Source organism: Teleopsis dalmanni, chromosome 1 (genome assembly GCF_002237135.1).
Source record: "Teleopsis dalmanni isolate 2A chromosome 1, ASM223713v2, whole genome shotgun sequence".
NCBI lineage: Eukaryota > Metazoa > Arthropoda > Insecta > Diptera > Diopsidae > Teleopsis > Teleopsis dalmanni.
Window position 1 is genome coordinate 93,954,367 of NC_051846.1, and position 20,244 is coordinate 93,974,610.

At 32.1% G+C, this 20,244-nt stretch overlaps 1 protein-coding gene across 1 annotated transcript; it reads right to left on the reverse strand.

Annotated features, from left to right (window-relative positions):
* Nucleotides 1-19,334: 19,334 nt before the first annotated feature.
* LOC119688614 lies at nucleotides 19,335-20,015 on the reverse strand. Its single transcript, XM_038103288.1, has one exon. It carries the CDS (start codon nucleotides 20,013-20,015, stop codon nucleotides 19,335-19,337), a length of 681 nt encoding a protein of 226 aa, XP_037959216.1.
* Nucleotides 20,016-20,244: the final 229 nt, after the last annotated feature.

Sequence of the window (20,244 nt, forward strand, 5' to 3'; positions counted from 1 at the left end):
GGGTACTAGCTCCCACTGGAGCAGAGCACTGCGACCAGATTGATCTTTTGTGCCGTATATGCATGTTAATAATGTCAGTTTTTTCAACACTCTGGGAGCAGTTGAAAATCAATAAAATTTGGATGTCGCAGAATTTTCGAATACCACGGGTTACGGGATTACATTACAATACCATGGACGGTATTAGTCAATCGTTCGATGATGCCTATATAGAAGTACCTTGTAAACAGGCAGTGGGCAATAAATTGCTACTTCTAGTGGATTCCGGAGCTGACACAAGTTTGATAAAGTCCGAAGCGTTATTAAATAAAGCAGAAATAAATAAACGCAATACAAAGGGACTAATAGGAGCCTTTGGTGGTAACATAACATTGGGTACATTGGGTACAATAAATATAGAGCATGAGGAATTTACTGAGTTAAAATTCAACATGCATGTAGTTCCATTGGGAAGCAAGATACCAGCAGATGGATTACTGGGAAGAGATAAACTATGGAATCGTTCAACAATGGATACAATTGGAAAAGTTTTAAAATTTCATGATAATAAGAAAGAAGTGGCAGTTTTACCTCTGATAGACATTGCAGATCACGGTCGGATTTGTATAACTGAATGTATTACGATCCCACCTAGATCTACAATGGTAGTGCCAATAAAAACAACACCTAAAGAAGGAACAGTAATTGTTCATAATAAAGAAATTTTGCCAAAGGTTTACTCAGGAGAATGCCTTACTAAAGTAATAAATGGTATAGGCTACGTAAAAATTTTAAATGCAAATAATTATTCTGTTAAAATTGATACAGAAATTAAGTTAGAGGGTAGTGATATGTCTAATTATGATGAATACAGGCTACCAAATGTCAATTTAAATAAGGAAATTGATATGGATGAACGTTATGAGTTGCTATTAGAAACAGTAAATTTGGACAAGAATTTAAATGCAGAAGAAAGAAGCCTGATAACAAAAACTATTAAAGAATATAATGATGTGTTTCATTTACCAGGAGATAGACTTACATACACTTCTGTGTTAAAACATGAGATTCCAACAGAATTAGGGCAGATACCAATAAATCAACGCCAATATAGATTACCAGAAACACATAAAGAAGAGATAAACAAACAAGTAAATAAAATGCTGGAGGAAGGTATTATAACTAAAAGCAAGTCACCATGGAATTCACCAATAATTTTAGTACCTAAAATACCAGGTACGGATGGGGAAAAGAAATGGCGTCTAGTGGTAGATTTCAGAAAAATAAATGAAAAAACCATCAAACAAGTTTTTCCAATTCCGAGAATAGATGAAATTTTAGATCAGTTAGGTTGCAGTAGATATTTTACGACTTTGGATTTGGCTAGTGGCTATCACCAAGTGATAGTTGAAGACAAAGACAGAGAAAAAACAGCATTTAGTACGGGACTTGGACATTTTGAATTTCGACGTATGCCGTTTGGATTGACGGGAGCACCCGCAACATTCTAGCGCATAATGAATAGCATTCTCACAGGACTCCAGGCAATTGATTGCTTTGTATATCTTGACGATATTGTAATATACGGCAGTTATTTAGAAGAACATGACAAACGATTTAGGAATGTATTACAAGCTCTTCGGGAAAACAATTTAAAGCTACAAACTGAGAAATGTCAACTATTAAGGAGAGAAGTCGTATATTTAGGACATAAATGTTCAGACAAAGGAGTGATACCAGACCCGGAGAAAACAAAATGTGTTACAGCCATCCCAGTACCTAGAAATGTAAAAGACCTGCAATCATTTTTAGGTCTAATAAACTACTATAGAAAATTTATTCCACAAGCTGCTCAAGTGTCATTACCATTGAACAAATTACTGAGGAAAGGAGAAAAGTTCGAATGGAATGAGAAATGTCAAAAGGCAATGGACCAGTTGAAAGTAGCAGTAACTAGTCCACCAGTTTTACAGTATCCGGATTTTTCAAAAGAATTTTTATTAACAACGGATGCTAGTAACGAAGCATTAGGGGCAGTACTATCCCAAGGAGAAGTTGGATCAGACTTACCCATTTACTTCGCAAGCCGTGCTCTCAGCAGTACTGAAAAAAGATACTCAACTATAGAGAAGGAATTACTTGCGATAGTATGGGCAACAAGAAATTTTAGATCATATTTGCTGGGAAGACAACTTAAAATATATACGGACCATAAGCCATTACGTGGAATTGCTAATCTAAAAGATCAAGACACGCGACTGGGCAGATTTCGTTTGAAGCTACTAGAATATGATTTCGAGATTTTTTATAAACCAGGAAAGACTAACAAAAATGCGGATGCTTTGAGTAGACTTCCAATAGCGGTTATAACAAGGGGTAAAGCAAAAGAGGCGGAACTTGCAAAAAATTCAAATACAATTTCAAATAAAAACCAAGAGGAGATAGAGGATTCGATAGCACATACACACGAAGATTTTGCAGTATACTTAACAAGTAAAAAAGACATTCAGGAAGTTTTGAAAACATTTCATGATTCACCAATAGGAGGTCATAAAGGGGTAACTAAAACTTATTTCCGAATAAGAAAACAGTTCAAATGGGCAGGCATGCAAAAACAAATAAAAGAATACATAACAGCTTGTCATAAATGCCAAAAGAACAAAAGCTCAAAAGTGGAGAGATTACCACTGATTCTAACTGACACGCCCCAAAGACCGTTTGATAAAGTATTCATGGATATAGTAGGTCCATTACCGACTACGGAAAGTGGGAATAAACTCATCTTGACTTTTCAAGATGATTTCTCAAAATATCTAATATGTACTGCGTTACCAGATGCAGAAGCCTCAACAGTGGCGAGAAAGTTTTTTAATGAAATTATCGCAAAGTTTAATATTCCTAAAGTTTTAATTACGGATAATGGAACGAATTTTACATCAAAGCTTTTCAAAGAAACATATAAAATTCAGGGTATTAAAAATCTTCAAACTACACCCTACCATCCACAGGCAAACGGAGCTCTTGAACGTAGTCATAGACCTTTAGCAGAGTTCCTGAGGAATTTTGTGAAAGAAGATGGGTCAAATTGGGATAAGTGGTTACATCATGCAATGCATGTACATAATAATACAATGCATACAACCACTAAACAAACACCTACTAAAACGCTATTTGGTTTTGAATTCGAGATACCGATAAGTTTAAAGCGAAAACCAATTCCAGTTTATAACTATGACGATTATTCCAAATTGTTAAAATATCAAATACAACGGTCATATGAATTAGTAAGAAAGAACCATAAAATAGCTAAAGAAAAAGCAAAAGAGTACTATGATAAGGGAACTAAAAATAGAATGTTCAAAATAGGGGAAAAAGTGTGGTTGAAAAACCCAAATAGAAAAAATAAATTTTCACCTATATGGGAAGGTCCTTTTCAAGTTACAGAAATACCTACTCCCGTAAACACGAAAATAATCATAAAGGGTAGAGAAAAGATTTTTCACAATAATCTTTTAAAACTACATAAGACATAGTTTGAACTAGCCCTAAGAATTATAGTACTCAACAATTTTTAAAGCTATTTTATTTTTTCTGCAGTTATTTTTCACTGGAATAGTATTGATAAATTCCGAATTGTATGTGGAGAAGATAGAAACAAATCTGGGATATACAGAAATCAACGTTGGAAAAACTGAAATCGTCAGTAAATACAATTACATTTTACACACAATAGACCCATATGAAATTGGACAGTTATTAGAAAGTTTTAAATATACAGTGAATAGAACAAATAAACATACAGGTTACAGAACATTAATAGATTCAGAGATTACTTTAACGGAAAATATGTTACATACCTTACTACCCCATAGAATGAAAAGAGGCTTAGTAAATGCAGGAGGACGTTTGTTTAATTAGGCATTTGGTACCTTAGACGACGAAGATAAAACTGCGATAGAGGGACACATTAAAATATTAGAACAAAATAATCATGATTTAATATCGGCTGAAAATCAACAAGTATTAATTAATGATAATTTCAATAAAACTATAGTGGGCCTCAGAGAGGTAATGAAACATGACAGAGAAGTAATCAGAAATAACGTGAGGCAGTTTGATGAAGTTCGTTTAGGGATAATAGAGGAAAGTATAGCGATTATGCAGCTTTTCTCTATAACAAGTTTAAGAAGGCAAGTAGAAAAGATTCAACAAAGTGTAGAAGCGGCTAAGTCAGGAATGATTCAACCGAACATTTTAAGTAGGGAAGAGATACAAAGATTTGATATTGACTTCCAAAAACTTAAACAAATAAAGTTAGGAACAGCCACGTTTAAACAAAGATCAATAGTGTTAGTAATAAAGGTGCCAGCAGAAACAATATGGGTAGAAAAAAGATTAATTGTACCGATACCAGATGAGCAAAATAATCAGGTAAATATAGATTTAGAAACAACAGTAGAAATAAAGGGTACTAGGTATAGATTTGAAAATGATAAGTCTATTTTTGAATTAAAGCCAAGTAAAAGTTGTGTTTTTACAGGTAAATGTACTGTAACTAAATACCTAGAAGAAAAGGTATTAGAGATTGACAGTAACATGATAGTAGTATTAAATATGAATAATGGTCAGCTTAATAGCATTTGTGATCAGAGAAGGCTATCAATTAAGGGACATTATTTTTTAACATTTAATAATTGTTCGGTACAGATTAATAATATTGTTTTCAGAAACACTGTAGTGAAAACAGATCAAGTTTTTGTTTTACCGCCCACCACTATAGAAAAACTAGAACCTAGAAAACAATCTTTAACGTTTGAAGAAATTGTAATTAAACAACAGGAAAATTTGAAAAGAATTGAAGAATTACATTTCCATAGCAAAACGTTAAACGCAGTTGGAGGTTTATCAGTAGGAGCATGTGTGATACTATCTTTATTATTATATGTAATATATAAGAAGTTAATAACTCAGACTACAAAGGAACAAGAACAACCTACGTTACAGCGAACACCAAGTTTACAATCAGTTATAAGACATTGTCCTCCACCATCACCACCACCGGTACAAGCACCAATTGTACAATATACAAATACAACTCCTTATGTACCACAACCAACACAGTTACCACCTCAACCAATGCAATATAACAATGCTACTTTAGCACCAACTCATCCAGGAATACAGTTCACTGGAGTATTTTAATACTATATAATGTTAGTAATATAATTTATTTAAATTAGGGTTCATTGAAAATATCATATTTTTAGAAATATGTCATAAATGGTAAAATTAAGAATAGGTAAAACATAGAAAATTTTAAAATAAGCAATGGAAAATGTAAAAACCAAGAATAATAATCATAAATGTAAAATATAAATAATATTTAGAAAAAAACAGGTAATTTTAAGAAAATGTCTAATGTAAACGATAAGAATTCTAAAAAACATATTTAAAATATTAAATAATAAAATATTTAGTTTTAAGGAAGAAAAAACAAAAAACTAAAATCTAAGTATATTAAATAAAAGATTCATGTAAGTTAACGATACATATTTAATGTTTATTTTATTATTTACTATATCTACATCAAATGAAAATAATTAGTTTATAAGAATTAAATTAAAGAATTGTAAATAAGAATGTTAAATTAAATGTGCCAAGGATTAAAGAATAACTGATGTAATATAGAACAAATAAATAAACTTAACATTTTATATATGCAAACCGAAACGGTTGCATTTAAAATTATAACATATTTTAAGGATATATTTCAAAGTTTGTAAACTTACGCTTAGAAAATTTTTTTTGTGACCTTAGGGATTTTAGACCTAACATTTTCGTGCCTCAATGTTCTTCAAAGGGGGAAGGAATGTTGTGATGTAAAGTTTAACAATAGTTTCGTTCCTCAAAATAAGATTTAAGACCGTATTTTTGGGACAATTAATGTAATAAAGTTAAAAGTTTTAGTTAAGAATAATTAATAAATGCATAGCAGTCTTTATGGGGACATTTTCTATTTACACCTAAAAGTAGGCAAAGTTATTTACAATTGCAGTAATTTTAACAAGAAGACAAAAATTCAGTAAGACAAACTGTCGAAGTAAAATGCTGATTTTTTGTAGTATTTATTATCTGGGTCAATTGTAAATGACTTTGAAAAAAAGAAATGGTAACAAGGTAAAGACTGAAATATGTAGAATGAATAATTTTGCGAATTACGCAAAATTATTATTACAGAATTAATTTTTAATTAATTTTTAAAGTTTTCTGGGTTATTGGGGCAATGTCTAAAATAAAGGTCATATTAGAGAAAGTTCTAAGCGTAGGTGAAAGCAGCTCTATATATATAGAGTCTGTTTATTAATTAGGTCAGTTGCAGTTAGTTTTTTGAAGTGAATTTTAAATGTGTCAGTCAAAAGATTATTTTTGAAGGAATCCTAAGGAATCTAAAAGTCTAATTTTTAGTCGGAAGTCTAAAGATTATTTGGCAGTTAATTTAAATCCTAAGCTTTGTCTAAAATATGAATCTAAATCTTAATGTGGATTCTAAATAAGTTTTATTGTAAATAAGAATAAATTATTAATTTAAATTAAGTGAAGCCTCAAAGATATGTCAGGCAAAATAATATTTAAAAGTGGACATAAGGTAAATTGAATAAAACCAATTAAGTGAACTACATGAAAAATAATGTTGAAATTGGAATTTAAAACGAACAATCAAGTGAATAAAAATTAAATCATAATCTATATGGAAAATGTGATATTGTAATAAGAAATTATGGTGTATAAACTGAACCATAAGTAAAGACTAAAATTTGAACAAAACATAATAAAATATATGAACTAATAGTGGGAGAAAAATAAAAATGCAGTTTTACTATGGGAACAATCTTTAAGGGGATTTTGGATATTAGTCGTAACATTCATAGTGTAAACAGAACAGTAAAGAATATGAGATTATTGTATTAGACAACTAGTTGGCTATACAACGTTATTGGAGAAGTCATTGAAGAAGAGAATATACAATATTGTACAATATAAAAGGGTTACATTGTACGATAAACAACACATTCAAATCCCCCAATATACAACACTCTGCTAGTTTGTTGTTAGCCCCAACGAAGTTTGTGGCGTTATCGCAATAGATATCTGATGGTAACCCTCGTCTACCGATTAACCTTTTCAGTGCTGCAATAAATGCCTCCGTAGATAAGTCTGACACGGCTTCTAGATGAGCTGCCTTTGTTGAGAATGCTTTTATCCTCAATTTTCTATCGATGTGTATTTGTATACCGGAATTCCACCAAGCACATGTAATTTGTTGGACGGTATATTTGTATATTTTTTATATTCGTGAAGATACCACCGAGCTCATAAACCCGTTGGTAATTTTATGAAAAGAAGATAAGTTCTATTCAAATTTGTATCATCGAATACACTTTATTAAAAGAATTGATTTATTTATATACATTTTTCTTATAATAATTACTTACTAAAACTTATTACGTACAATAATTTACTGACCCAATTTAAAACAATAATTAATATCAAGCAAAAAATATTACTTATAATGACACATAAAATATTCAGCAAAACAATAAATAATTAATAGCAAGCAAATTACATAAAATATTTAGCAAAACAATGAATAATTAATAGCAAGCAAATTACATAAAATATTTAGCAAAACAATGAATAATAAATTACTTAAAAAGTGTTCTAGCCCTAGTTATAAAATAAACACTAATCAGCAAAAATATAACCTATTAATGTATTACGATTACGTTAAATGCATTTTAGCATGGGTCAGCAAAAGACAAAATAAATTATTAATGTAATACTTAACATATCCTCCCCGCGTTGAATTTTAATTCAACTTAGAGTGGTGTCATCTTTATGTTGTTGTGATATCAAATGTTGACCTTGATCTTGGAAGCGGCTGAGGTGTCTGAACATTCGGTTGACCTTGCGTCTGATTGTTTCGTATTAGTTTAGTTTTTTTTAAGATGATGATTCCAATAATCAAAAACAAGGCTGCGTACCCCACTGACAAGCTATGCTTTTCAGTTTGCTGTACCTTTGATGATAGTTCAGGTAATGTATCCTTCGTTAGTTGTTTTTGCAGAATTGTTAGTTCTCTTAATTGTGGAAGATATTCAATTTCAGAATTGTTTATCCGCTTAGATGGCTTAATTTCAGGTGTTGAAATTCCTATGCTCGTATATGCTGATTTGAGCAGACTTGTTATGACTTGGTGTCCTTGAATAAGAACCGTGTTGCCTCTGATGACACAATTTGATGCAATTTTTACCATACCGGTACTATTTAGTATCACTGGAAATGCATTCGAACCGCATACTACATTGAGTTGCACCGGATATTTGGTAGCGTATATCCAGTGATTTTTGTGTTTCAGCTGAGTCCAAATGGTAGTTTCCTTTAATTCAACTATTTCGCATTCGTCACCTGTTCCATTATTGTACAAATTGATTTCACACTTGCACACATTTGCTCCACGACGATAAATAAATTGAACATTTAAGCAAAGGTATGTGTCCTCTTCAGTTGTAATACACGATTGCAGTGTTAATTTTGTTATGGGGAAGTATTCATCCTTGTGAGAATTGATAGCCAGATATTCTGTTGATGGCTTTATTGACGTTAATACCTTGGTCGCGCTAGAGATCACAGGTACTACATGAAATATTTCAAAGGTTTTTCGTTCAATGAGTGGTATCATAATATTGAAAATTACATGGTCACTTGATACCTGCCCAGTTACTTGCATCAGCTTATAAAGAGTTAATATATCATCTTGCTCTACTGGAAATTGTAACTGAGACGGTAAATGTGCTCGGATTTTTTCTCCTTCCGTTATTAACTGTTGCGGCGTAATTAGAAGCGGGTTAATTTTTTCGTGATGACTATCAAAGAGAACATCCATGATTGTGGATTGCGTACGTTGCAAATTTATTGTGGCGATTGTCATTTGGATGGTCAGCATATTAATAATATTGCCATATAATTGGTCATGTTCGTCCTTAATTAACCTTTTGGAGATCGCGTTTAATTGAGTCTCTATACCCTGGAAATTATTTTTGAGACTTATCTGGTTTTTTTTATAACGTTAATTGTGGAGTCAATTATTGATATTTGATTTTTGAGCAGATGTTTGAGTTTGTCATCATGATCTTCTAGGGTTTTGATCGTCTTCGACATGTCACTTGGATAATTGGAATCGAGTACTCCAAACAGGGAACTTGCTATATTCCCAACTAAATCGATTGCCCCTCTCTTATTTCGAGCGCTTGACATAAATTCAAATGCTGTTCTTAATTCAATTTCTGCTTGCTGGAAATGATGAACCACAAACTTGCATGTTGAGTTTAAGTTGCTTTGATCACATAGCTTCAAAAGATTCAACGTTGAATCCTTTAGTATGTCCAGCTCTGTATTAAATGGAGCTAAATCGTAATAGATTATCATTTTCCAGAGGGATGTTATCAATTTTGTTGTTCCTACTTGTTCAAAATGTATGCCAGGAGCGGAGCGAAGTTCAGTTACGTTTACTGGTGAACAAAGAACAATCGGGAGTAAAAGTAGAGATATCAGCACTGTAGTTAATTTTATATTGGAGGACATACGTCTTTGTTTTCGTGGGACTATCTCATTGTCCATTCGTTTTTCTTTGTTGTGGCGATGCTCCTGTGTTTTAATAGGTTTGTTTTCAGGAAATAAGGGTGCTAGTTTGTGAATTGGTCGCTTTAACATTCCTGTTGCGGTTTTGACATCTACGACTCGTATAAATCCATCATTACCCTTATATGTCTTCATTATTCGCCCTAAAGGCCATTGCAAAGGTTGTACATTATCTTCCTTAAGGATCACCAGTGTATTTTCTTCAATGTTTTTGCATTCTTCACGCCAATTGTTTCGAACCTGTAGTTCCATTAGGTACTCTGCCTGCCATCTTTTCCAAAACTCTTGTTTTAAGTGTGCAACCAGATTCCATCTAGTCAAAAGAGATGATTTTACCTTTTCACATGTTGCGTCTACGGGTGCTGTTAGTGCATCACCAACTAAGAAATGACCTGGTGTGAGAGCCTGCAAATCATTTGGATTAGACGACATTGGTGTTAAAGGTCGTGAGTTTAAAATAGCTTCTATTTCTATAATGACGGTTTCGAGTTTCTCGTACGTTAACGTTTCAGTTGAAACGCTTCGGACCAATAGGTACTTTGCTGATTCAACCGCTGCTTCCCATAGTTCACCAAAATGAGGTGCACGAGGAGGGATGAAGTGAAATGCTATTCCTTTGTTGCTGCAAGTTTTTGTTATTTGTTCCTGAGCTACATTGTTGTTGTTAATTCCTGCAACTTGTTAGAGGCACCGACAAAATTCGTTGCATTGTCACAGTATATATTTTTTCAGCATCCGCGTCGTGCGATAAAACGTTTTAATGATCCGATAAATGCTTCTGTTGTCAAGTCGCTTACCAGTTCCAAGTGTACTGCCTTTGTCGCAAAACAACAATAAACTGCTAGGTATGCCTTATGCGGACGTTTTCCTCTCACCCTATAATGCACCCAAAAAGGCCCACAGAAGTTAATTCCGGTATTAAAAAATGGCCTGTTTAGCTGTACTCGATGCCTTGGTAAACTTCCCATGACTTGTTCAAAAGTAATTGGTTTACATCTAGTACAACGAACGCAATGGTGAATAGTTGATCTTGCCATAATTTTACCCTTGATCGGCCAAAATTTTTGTCTCGCTGCTGCCAGCAGTGCTTGACCGCCGCAGTGCATATTTCGTTCATGTATGTCTTTCATTATCAGTTTTACAATAGGGTTATTGTATGGAAGGACTATCTGGTGCTTTTCATCATATGTAAGTGATGATGCTTCTAACCTTCCCCCCACCCGAATTATCTTGTGTTCATCTAAAAATGGCATCAGTCCAGCAAGTGTACTTGCAGGTTTTACTGTTTGGTTGCGTTCTAACTGATTTAATTCTTCTTTTAGTTCTGACTGTTGTATGTACTTCACTATATGCCTGAGTGACAGCTCCAGTTCCATAGGGCTTAGAGCCATAGTGATATTGCTTAAATTGGTTCGCCTTGCCCGATTTACAAATCGCAGCATATATCCCACCGTATGTAGTAGCGTTCTGAATGAATTCCTGTGATTGATTTTATCGATCCAATGGATATCGTAATCAGTTGAGATTTAGGCCACTTCCCTTGTCGTTTGTTTCCATTCAGGATTCACCGGATCAATACAGAGAGTTTTATTGAATTCGCCAGGCCAGTTGCTTTCGGAACCATGAAGAAAGAGTGGACCGTATAACCACAAGTTATTTTCGAGTAATTGAGCTGGCTTGATACCTCGTGATAATGAGTCAGCTGGGTTGTCCTTAGATCTTACGTGACGCCATTGACCTAGTGTAGTATGCATACATTTACATATATAAAGCAACTTCAATAAATATACTTTGTTGCTAAATAGTCTAAAAATACTATATAATTTACTTTGTAATGCACAGCTACATGAATTATGCCTGGCCAGCACATTCCTGTTGCTTAAGCACACATGAAGCAGCAATGCTTTCATGTTATTTAAAACCACGCTATGTGCGATAAGATATTATGTATGCATGCTTTACCATTCCCTTAGATACATAATAAGTGCTAACGTAAGCTATTATTGTATGTTAAGTTTAGCTCTAAGCTTATGAAGCGGAGCATAAGTACACATTCAATTTTAGACAAGCATACCGAGTGGATGCTATAATTAATAAACGCTTTTTACCATAAAACAACAAATATTATTTTATTTTAAAAATGAGTTGCAGTTCACACCACATGGCGACCGTGACAAATTAAACTAATTAATTTAGTGAATTAATTAACAATTAATTTTGGTGCCCAAAATTTTATGAAAAATAAAAACAATTTATAAAACAAATAAAAAAAAAGTTTGTTAAAATACATGTATAAATGTCAAATAAAGGACAAGTAAAAAACGATAAAACGTTAAATGCAACAAGTGTGAAGTGCAGCAATAATAATAATTAATTTAATGGCTAATCAAGGACCTAAAAAATTAACATTAGAAGAATACCTAAGAAGACAACAAATAAAAAAAGATCAATTATTAACACAAATACCACCGTCAGAAATTAAAACGCCGAAAAGAAGAGGCGGACAACAAGCAACATTAAGGAGGCAGTTAGCCCACCTGAGAAGTCTTTTAGAAAGAAACCCTCCACCATCGTGGGAAGCAGCTACAAAAATACAAGCAGAGTACGATCGCCTAAAGGAAAAGGCGGTTATTAATAAAAATAATAAACATTGTAATTACTATTGTAATAAAGAGTGCATTCCTTCGAAGTGAACCTTTAAATAGAATACCAATGGCGGTAAACGCTGGTATAAAACCTATAGGTAGGGATTGATGTACATAAATAAATTATTAAATGAATATGTAAAATACAAACAAAACTACAAATTATGTTATATAAAATTTTATCTTATATATATAATTCTTCTGTACGTGTGTTGACAGTGAACTCCTCCTAAACGGCTAAACAGATTTTGATGAAATTTTTTGTGGGTGTTCAAGTGGATTCAAGGAAGGTTTAGATTCACAATTTGGCCCACTGGATAATGTCTTTTTAATTAATTTTTTATTTTTTGGTATTCATACACATTTATATTAGAAATTTAAAATTTATTCATGCTTACTTTGATTTGTTTAAAAAGTTTAAAATCTTTAAAATGAATCGTAAAACTGCCGTTGCATTAAATGTCTAATATAAATGTATATGGATACCAAAAAACTGTATAATAATTAAAAAACCGTTATCCAGTGGACCAAATTGTGAATCTAAATTTTCTTTGAATTCACTTGAACACACACAAAAAAATAGAATTATATATATAAAGATATAAATAACGTACAAAAAACAATGCCACGTCTTCGTGGACGAGGAGGAAATATTGGTCGACGGAGTCGGAATTCACAATTACTCTAGAACCGTCGGTTAAATAGATCGGCAGAAAACAATGAAAATGTAAGAAACCAGGATACAATCACACGTGCTAATGAAAGTCAAGAGCAACGCAACGAACGCCAGGAAAATTAATTGCAAGGGGAAACAACGTTCGCTGGGTCAGCTAGTATTAATATATATTTTATATTATTATATTTTATATTATTATATTTTATATTATTATATTTTATATTATATTTTATATTATTATAATAGTTATAAATATAATTATGGAGTACTATCTAGTAATGTATTTTATATTAGTATTCATATACAGTTTTATAATTTCTTTATATATCTGGTCTCTGCGACACCAGCAATTTGTGACTTTGTAACTAATTTTATAATATTTTGTCTTTTTTTTTTTAATTTGTAAACTATAAAATTTATACAAGCATGGGAGGAACCAGCTCAAAGCCAGTGGTTAAAAACCCCAATGCAAATGTTGTAAATGACATAATAATCGAGGAAAATTTAAATGAAGAAATTCTAAATGAATTAAAGTATTTATTATTAATATTAACAATACTAACTCTTTTAAATAGTACTCTTAAAGTATACAAGATGCACAAAAATACATTAAAGAAAAAATATTTAACAAGAGTTGCATCAGTAGATAATATTGTGTAATATTATAAATTACAAATATAATGTAATAATATGTCTATAATAAATTTTTTTTAATTCTAATTTGTTTTCTCGATTATTAAATTAAAAAAAAAAAAAAAAAATATATAAACACATATAAATATAGATGGAATGGACTAATGTCCTATTGAAATTGAATGAATATAAGCAAAGTTTTTCAAAGTCTTACAGAGCAATTAATAGAAAATCAAATGTTACAAATGAAACATTTGCAAAGCATTTTGAAATTTTAATTACTTTAAATTAGCCAAAAAGACTGTAAGAGAAAATAGTAAAAATTTAACAAGAAAGCAACAAATAGAAACTTTCAAAATAATTAAAGGCTATAAAACTAAGTTGAGTAAAATAACAACTCTGAAGGGTTTAAAATTAGTCCATGAATTTAGTTCGGAAAGTGACGAGAACTCGACAGACGACAAAATGCCTCAAACCCCTGTAGATTTTTTAAATATAGCTTCTAAACTCCTCCCTGAATTTGACGGAAGATATGAAAACCTTCAAAGTTTTCTGTCAGCATTGGCATTAGTAGATACCATTTGTGAGGGCAATAATGCAATAGCTATAAATTTAGTTAAAACTAAATTAAAAGGTAATGCCATAAATCTACTAAAAGGAACAGAACAAAATATACAGCAGGTTATAGAGTCATTATCAAGCAATGTAAAAGGAGACTCAGTTGACGTATTAACTGCAAAGTTAATGAATGTCAAACAGTCCCAAAAAACAGCCAACAATTACGTTAAAGAAGTAGGAGAGCTTACAAAAAGCCTCCAATCAGCATATACCCCTGTAAAATAATTATATGTGCAAAATTTGTTTTTCGTTATTCTCTTCTTAGAATAATGGTACTAATTTTTTTTATATACAGTTGATTCTGTAGCTGAGTTTAACTTCTCTAAACATATATAGAGTTTTTTTTGTATACTATTTGTAGTACCGTTATTATAATTAATAACAATAGGTAGTAAATTTAATAGAAAATAATTATATGTGCAAAATTGTTTTGCTTCTCGAAGTGTCAACAGGAATGGAAATAAAGTTGTGAAGTGTATTATAAAGTTGTTTTTTTAAAGTATTGAAGAGTAAAGAAGAATTGGTAAGTAAAATACTTATTATTTATTAATAAATATTTATTATTTTAATTAATTTAGATAAAATATGCCGCGTGGGACGGCACTCTTCAAGTGAAGAGTGCGGAAAGATTATTGGAATGAGTCTTGCTGGGATGAAAAGTGGCGAAATATCTGCTGCTGGTTATAGACACCTGAATACTATAATAAACTTTTTAAAAAATCTCGAAAACTATGGTGTTATAAGCGAGACGGCCGCTTACCAACTATTAACAACCGAACAAAACGGCATATTCAGCTTCTTGCTACCAATGAGAGGATGAGTTGCAGACAAATAAGAAATGAATTAGATTTGTCTATCACTAGGAAATGCGTGCAACAAATTCTGAAAAAAGACTTAAAGCTAAAATACGAGTCGAAAGTTCCCAAACCGTGCCTTACACAAAGACATAAAAATGCTTGTTTAGCTTTTTATGACAAAATTAAGTTTTGAGACAAGAAGTTCGAAACAGTTGTTTTCAGTGATGAAAAAAAGTTTAATCTAGATGGTCCAGATGGTCAACATAAATATTGGAGAGATATTCGTCATCCACGTCAGAATTGCAACAAACGCAACCATGGTGGTGGTTCACTAATGGTGTGGGCTGCCTTTAACTCGAAGGAAAAGTCTAATATATGCTTCGCACTATCAAAAATGAATTCCGAAATATACATAAATCTGTTGGATAGCGAACTGATAAATTTCGCTGAAAATATTCATGGAAAAAATTGGACTTTCCAACAGGATAATGCTCCAATACATGTTTCTTGTGCAAAAAGAAATTCTTTGAAGAGAGAAGCACCCCATTGCTAGATTGGCCGGCCATGGGTTCTGACATAAATTCAATAGAGGATCTATGGTGTATCCTTAGTGCCAATATTTATGCTTATTCGAAGCAAATCGACACTCTTAAAGAGCTGAAAAAGGACATACTGGATGAATGGGCCAAAATTGACCTCCTACTATTAAAAAAATTGGTAGATTCAATGCCACTTAGGATACAGTTAATAAAAATAAATAATGGAAACACATTACCTTATTGAAAAATAAAAAAAATTAAATCACATAAAATATTTAATTGTTTTTAGCAAAAAATGTGAATTGCACATATAAATATTTTCTATGAAGATTTAAAATAAAGTTAATTTTTCTCTTAAAAAAATTAATTTGAATAAAATTTTTTTATTATTTTAATTAGACTACTAAACATAAAAACAAATAATAAACTAAGTTCACCCTAACAAAATTTTTTGAAGTTTAAATTAGTTTTTAAGTACTGCACATATAATTATTTTACTGGGGTATAGCGGATGGTTTACCATCGACCTTAGCTGAGCAATATTCTACTAAAACGGCTGTTAAAGCTATTACAGCTAATGCTAATAATGACAAAGTTAAATTGATCATGCAAGCATGTCAATTTAACACAATGAATGATGTAATATCAAAATTCGTTGACTGCTGTACTGAAACCTATAGCCAGCCAAATGCCGTCTTATATTTCAATAGTAGCCGCAGAGGTTACAATAGTGGCTACGGAGGACGAGGATATTATAACAGATATAGAGGAAGAAACAACAATCAATTTATAAGTCAGAGACTTTATAATGGTTACCACAGAAGAGGATTCAGTGGTAACAATAATCGTCGAAATGACAATGATAATAGAAATAGCCGAGGGTCAAATAACAACAGAAATGTCAGAGTGGCATCTGAAAGAAACCAATCGGAAAACTAGAAATAACCCCTAATAAATTTCTCTACAATATAAACGTATCATTAGCTTCCTATATAACAACAGGAACTACATTAAATAATAATGACTCCACATTTTTAGTAGATACAAGAGCGGATATAAGTCTAATAAAAATAAATCAAATCTCTAATGCAAATAACATTTCTTCTGTAACTGTAAACCTTTACGGTATAGGGCAAGAAAATATAACAACATTAGGAAAGATACACTGTGACCTTAAAGTTGATAACATACTTATCGCGCATGATTTCCATGTAGTAGAAGATAAGTTTGTGATGGAATAATAGGTCTCGATTTTATAAAACAATACCATTGCGTGCTTTCTTATAAAAAACACCGAGTCTATATAATACTAAGACCAGATGATTTTCCTGAAGATATTGCAATACCAATGAGGAGTACAATTGGCAAAAATTCTATTACTTTGCCTGCAAGATCAGAAGTAATAAGACCAATTACAATAAACTCAACTTATAAAGAAGTACTAATACCAAATCAAGTAATTCAAGAAGGAATTTTTATTGCTAACACAATAGCAACAACATCACAAGCATTTGTGAAAATAATAAATACCACAGAAGAAAATGTTGTTATACATAATATACAAATTAAAACCGAAAATTTAAATGATTATGAAAGAATAACATTAGATGAAACAAAAAATAATGATTTAGAACTAGAAAAACTGAACAAAAATTTTCCAGCATTTATAAAAAGTGATCTAAACGATCTGTGTAAAAAATATATAGACATATTTGCACTAGAAACTGAAAAAATTTCAGTAAACAATTTTTACAGACAAAAGCTCAAACTAAAAACAGATAAACCTACTTACATTAAAAATTATAGAATTCCTCACGCACATAAAGATGAAATTAGACGACAAGTAGATAAGTTAATTGAGAATGACATAGTCGAACCATCGACTTCAGAATATAATAGTCCTATATTATTAGTACCAAGAAAAAATCTTCCTAATCAAAAAGATAAAAGATGGAGACTTGTTGTAGATTATAGATCAGTAAATAAGAAGCTAGTCGCAGATAAATTTCCATTGCCAAGAATTGATGATATTCTTGACCAATTAGGCAGAGCTAAATATTTTTCCTGCCTTGACTTAACGTCAGGTTTTCACCAAATTGAACTCAGTAAAGATTCTAGAGATATAACCTCATTCTCTATAGATAATGGCTCATACAGGTTTAAACGACTCCCATATGGTCTCAAAGTAGCACCAAATTCATTTCAGAGAATGATGACTCTAGCATTCTCAGGCCTATCTCTAGCACAAGCATTCTTGTACATGGATAATTTAGTTGTTTTAGGCTGTTCCGTAAAACACATGTTCAAAAATCTTACAGATGTTTTCGAAATATGTCGTAAATATAATCTTAAATTGCATCCAGATAAATGTTCATTTTTCAGTCACGAAGTGACATATTTAGGACATAATTGCACAAATCAAGGCATACTTTCAGACGATAGTAAGTTTCATATTATTCAAAACTATCCAACTCCCAAAAATGCAGATGAGATAAAACGATTTGTAGCTTTTTGCAATTACTATAGACGGTTCGTCCCTAATTTTGCTCAATATTCTAGAATATTAACAAGATTATGCAAAAAGAAAGCTGAATTTATTTGGAGTACAGAGTGTGAAAATTCATTTCAATATTTAAAAAGTTCATTAATAAGTCCACAAGTATTACAATATCCAGATTTTGTAAAGGAATTTTACATAACAACAGATGCAAGTAAATATGCCTGTGGTGCAGTTCTTAGCCAGAAATATGGTGATAAACAACTCCCAATAGCGTATGCTTCTAGAGCTTTTACAAAAGGAGAAAGCAATAAATCTACAATAGAACAGGAATTAGCCGCAATTCATTGGGCAATTACTTATTATAGACCGTATATATATGGTCGAAAGTTTTTAGTCAAAAGCGATCACCGCCCATTATCTTATCTATTCTCCATGAAATAGAGACCCGTCATCTAAGTTAACTAGGATGCGTTTAGATTTAGAGGAATATGATTTTGTAGTAGAGTATATTAGGGGTAAAGAAAATTATACAGCAGATGCATTATCAAGAGTGAACTTTAATGATATTAAAAATATACAAGAACAAAGAAACCTATTCAAGGTAGAAACAAGGTCACAATCAAGAAAAAAAGTTGAAAATATGACCATAAACGAAAACAAAGAAATTCAATTCAATGAAAAAATTTATGAAGCTCTTGAAGAAAATATAAAAAGAAAAAGTGCCATAGTATATACTAAGGGTAATACTATCAATATAAAGCTAGGTAAAATAATAAAAGGCACAATTAATATGAACGACATTACTACTAACAGAAAAATTGATTTAGGTCAACTCTTTCTGAAGCTTGAAAAAATAGCTAGTAATAATGGAATAAAAAAGGCCCAAATGTCTCTAGGAGACGACTTTAAGATTTAAGATTATCCGGATAAATACGTTCAAGAAAGAAGGAACTAACATGTTAGACAATTTTAAAATAGAGCTCATACCTAGCAAAACTAGACTGTTAACAAAAAAGGATATTCTAGAAATCCTTAAAAAGTACGATGACGATCCCATTTCTGGAGGACACCCGGGAATCTCTAGAACATTATCAAAAATTTCAAAATATTTTAATTGGAAAAATATGACAAGAGACATAAAAAAGTATGTCAAGTTATGCATTAAATGCAAAATAAATAAATCAGGGCGCAAAACTAAAGAACCTATGGTAATTACACCAACACCAGTGAAAGCATTTGATACGGTCATTATAGACACGTAGTAGCCAGATATGGGGCTGATCGTGTTTCATAGGTGACTGTTTTTAATCGATAAAATTGTAAGGGTTCGTTATTATTGCTTCTCCAGACTATTAATTGATATCTTTGATCTTCGGGCTGAATAATAATTTGTCTGTACATTTTTTGAATGTCAGAACAAAAGTCAAATCTTGGGCACCTGAATCGAAGTAAAATCGCAAACAATTCCTCTTGAATTGTAGGGCCAGTAAACATTGTATCATTTAACGATAGTCCACTACTCGTCTTGCACGATGCATCAAACACCACTCTTAATTTCGTGGTGCTGCTATCGGGCCGTAAAACGCCATGATGTGGGATGACATAATGAGGATTAACTTGGTTGATGTCAACCCTTTCCATGTGTCCGAGATCAGCATATTCATTCATGAACTGTACATACTGTGTTTTGAGTATTACATCCTTATCGAGTCTTCTTTCCAACGCTAAAAACCTGTTAATGGCAATGTGTTTTGACTCACCAAGCAACGATGGATCTTGCTTGAAGGGTAATCTGACACTGAATCGACCGTCTTGATTCCTTTTCATATAAGTTGCAAAATGAGACTCGCACAACTCTTCGGAAGGAGATAGATTTTTGTTTGCCTTTTCTGGTTCATCTAGTTGCCAGAACCGCTCGATAACCTTCATCGTATCTTGCTCATCTTCAGAGCATATTCCACAAACTTGTGGTGAAATAATTGAATTTTGGTTAGATATTTTTCCCACCACAAGCCACCCAAGCAATGTATTCTGTAGGATGGGGAGACCTCTGCCAAGGTTTATTTGGCCGATGGACAATAGTTGATGAGAAAACTCGGCTCCAAGTAGGAGATCGATTTTGTTTGGGGTATTGAACGACGGATCTGCCAGATTGATG

Excerpts from the sequence above, each read along its gene's own strand:
- LOC119688614 (XM_038103288.1), bottom strand. The coding sequence starts at position 20,015 with ATGAAGGTTATCGAGCGGTTCTGGCAACTAGATGAACCAGAAAAGGCA.